The sequence below is a fragment of the Mytilinidion resinicola genome (genome assembly GCF_010093595.1).
Source record: "Mytilinidion resinicola strain CBS 304.34 unplaced genomic scaffold BDZ99scaffold_55, whole genome shotgun sequence".
NCBI lineage: Eukaryota > Fungi > Ascomycota > Dothideomycetes > Mytilinidiales > Mytilinidiaceae > Mytilinidion > Mytilinidion resinicola.
In genome coordinates this window covers 1-2,497 of record NW_022985491.1, presented here as the reverse complement: position 1 = coordinate 2,497, position 2,497 = coordinate 1, and the positions used below count along the sequence as shown (strand labels likewise).

The window sequence follows — 2,497 nt, the reverse complement described above, 5'->3', positions numbered from 1 at the left end:
TTCTTCATCAAATACAACATCCCGTGTTCGTATGGCCTTCTCTAGGCTAGGAACCCAGATAAGATAGATGTTTGATGATTCGTAGCCTACTAGGTAGCCTATGTATGCACGGGGCGTAGTCTTCGGCACTTTGGGTAGGTGCTTTTTCAGCGTATAGGCACGGCAGCCGAATACCCGTAGATGGGCAATGCTTGGGTCAACCGGCGTGATTCCCAAGCCCTCCTGTATAGCAATCCAGGGGGTTTTCCATCCGATGGATTCCGTAGGCGTCCTGTTAAGTAGATAGGCAGCTGTATTATATAGGAATGGCCAGAGATTTCCAGGTAGGTTGCACTGCGCGCGCAGGCAACGGGCCTTGAGAATGAGGATTCCACCTGCACGTTCTGCGCCACCATTCTGCGTATAGTTTCCTGGCGTTGATTGTTCTAGGACGATGCCACGTTCACGTATCCAGACACGAAATGGATGATCTTCACGGCTGCCTAGGGTGCGTTCGCCATCAGTCTTCAGGAATCGAACAGTAACGCCGGGGAATTGAGTTTCCAGCTTAGCTACTTCTTCCATTAGGGCCTGGGGCAGTTCGCTTGGCGTGTTGATGTTCCTGGTCACGTGATACTTCGTGGATTCGCACCAGAGATGTAGACATTTGGTATTGTCGTTGAATCCGGGTTCTTCAAATATCATATCGAAATGTAGCCGTTCGAACGGCCGTGTAGCATGCCGCGTAGGTGAGACACGTGAAATTTGCTGTGTGATTTTGCTAACGGCGCATTGTTCGCATTCGTGTATTGCCGGGCCTAGCAATTGAACGTCTCCTTGTGCATCTGGGAGAACGGCTGCTGTTAACTTCTGTACGGCTTTTGGGCCTGCGTGGCCTAGCCGACGATGCCATAGTAGCCCTAGGGCTGTTACTGATGGCTGGAGTTCCACAGGTCGTGCGGAGTATGCCCCTCGTGCTGGTGGGCGTGCGATGCGTGGCTGTGTGATGTATGCAGAGATGTCATTTTCCATTTGGATGTTCTCTGGTTCGATGAATTGGATAACGTTTTGCCCAGCTTTCTCTTGGAGTTTCGCCCAGATAACTTCCCTGCCGTAGTCTAGGCTGTATAGGAAATTCTGTTCGTTGTTCCAGAACACCCCTTTGGCGTTCAGTTTTCGGAGGGAAACAATATTCACGTTGAACCCTGGAATATAGGCGGAATCGGAAAGCATGGCGTAGTGTATGCCATTTGAGCTTTCTAGTGCGATTTTTGCTGTCCCGAATCCCGTGATAGATTCTACACCCTTTCCTGTGTAGCACGCAATGTCTGTTTGTTCAAAATTGCCCGTAAACCAATGCGCAGCATTGAACACGTGCGTTGTAGCACCTGAATCCAGGATAACAGAATTCCGTAGCTGATACGGTGGGGCCGTTGAAAACAAAGCTGGTGGAGTAGAGGAACGATCTGGTGCTGAGAATGCAACTGCGAATGCAGAGATAGCCCCAGGAGTAGGGCCCTTAAATTCCTCCTGCATCTTTCGAATCCGCTCCTGGTTCTTTGGATGCTGTTGCTCAAGTGCTTTTTTCACTTTTCCCTGAATTCCTGTATCCATCTGCCAGCCCGTAGGACGTTTTTTGGCACAGATATACGGGCAGTTACGCCATAGATGGGTTTCTCCGCATAGGCACGGCGTCAGGGCCCTAGGGGAATTGGTTTTTGGTTTGATTTCCTGGCCCTGCAACGTAGTGGCATAGGCCGAGTGGGAGTCCTTGCCCTGGGACGCTAGTTTCTCGTGCCGCTGCATTCGAAACTTGCTGACTAGATCTGCTAGGCTAGGTGCTGATTCTTTGGCATCCGTTCGGCGTATCATCTCCTGGCGCCAGTAGCCTGCAAATTCTGGATGTTTTCCCATTAGGGACAGTAGAAAGTCAATTTGGGCACGGTTGCCGATGGCCTCAGGCAGCTGTAGTCTTGATGCATCACTGTACAACGTTTCCCAGTCCATTAGCCATTTTTCTATAGTCCGCTCAGCGGGGTAGTGCTTCTGCTTCTGCCACAGGTTGTAGATTTCGTTCCGGCGTGCTTCGTCTGATGGCGCGATGGATTTCTTGAGCTTAGCAAGTAGATCGCGTGCTGATGAGATGCCGTAGGTATACGTGGTGTATTTCGTATCTACAGTTTGTAGGATGAAAATACGTAGGTCCTGCAGTGATTCCTTCTGCTTGTCGAATAGGACCTTGTTGTCCTTGTATTCATCATATGTCATCTTCCAGGTCATTTGCGCGGCGAACGTACTGTCGTCAGCTGCTGGGGGCGCGGGCTTTGTAGGTTCTGGAAGCATTTCATCGGCATGTGCATCTGTTTTTGATGGATCGATGATGCCCCAGATTCCCTTTCGTTCGGCCTTTGCCTGGATAATTTGAATCCAAGATTCCCATACGGTTGGCGACGAGAGGATGACGTTTTCTGTCGGCATTGTGGAAGACGTGATGGAAGACGTGATGGGAGAATAACAA

The 2,497-nt window shown here is 50.3% G+C and overlaps 1 protein-coding gene across 1 annotated transcript; it reads right to left on the bottom strand.

Annotated features, from left to right (window-relative positions):
• Positions 1-1,188: 1,188 nt before the first annotated feature.
• BDZ99DRAFT_403774 (uncharacterized protein) lies at positions 1,189-2,457 on the bottom strand (the record flags this gene model as incomplete). The annotated part of the gene is made up of 1 exon (XM_033716367.1): positions 1,189-2,457. A coding segment is annotated over one exon (1,269 nt), but the record flags the coding sequence as incomplete, so codon positions are not given.
• Between the last annotated feature and the right edge of the window lie 40 nt (positions 2,458-2,497).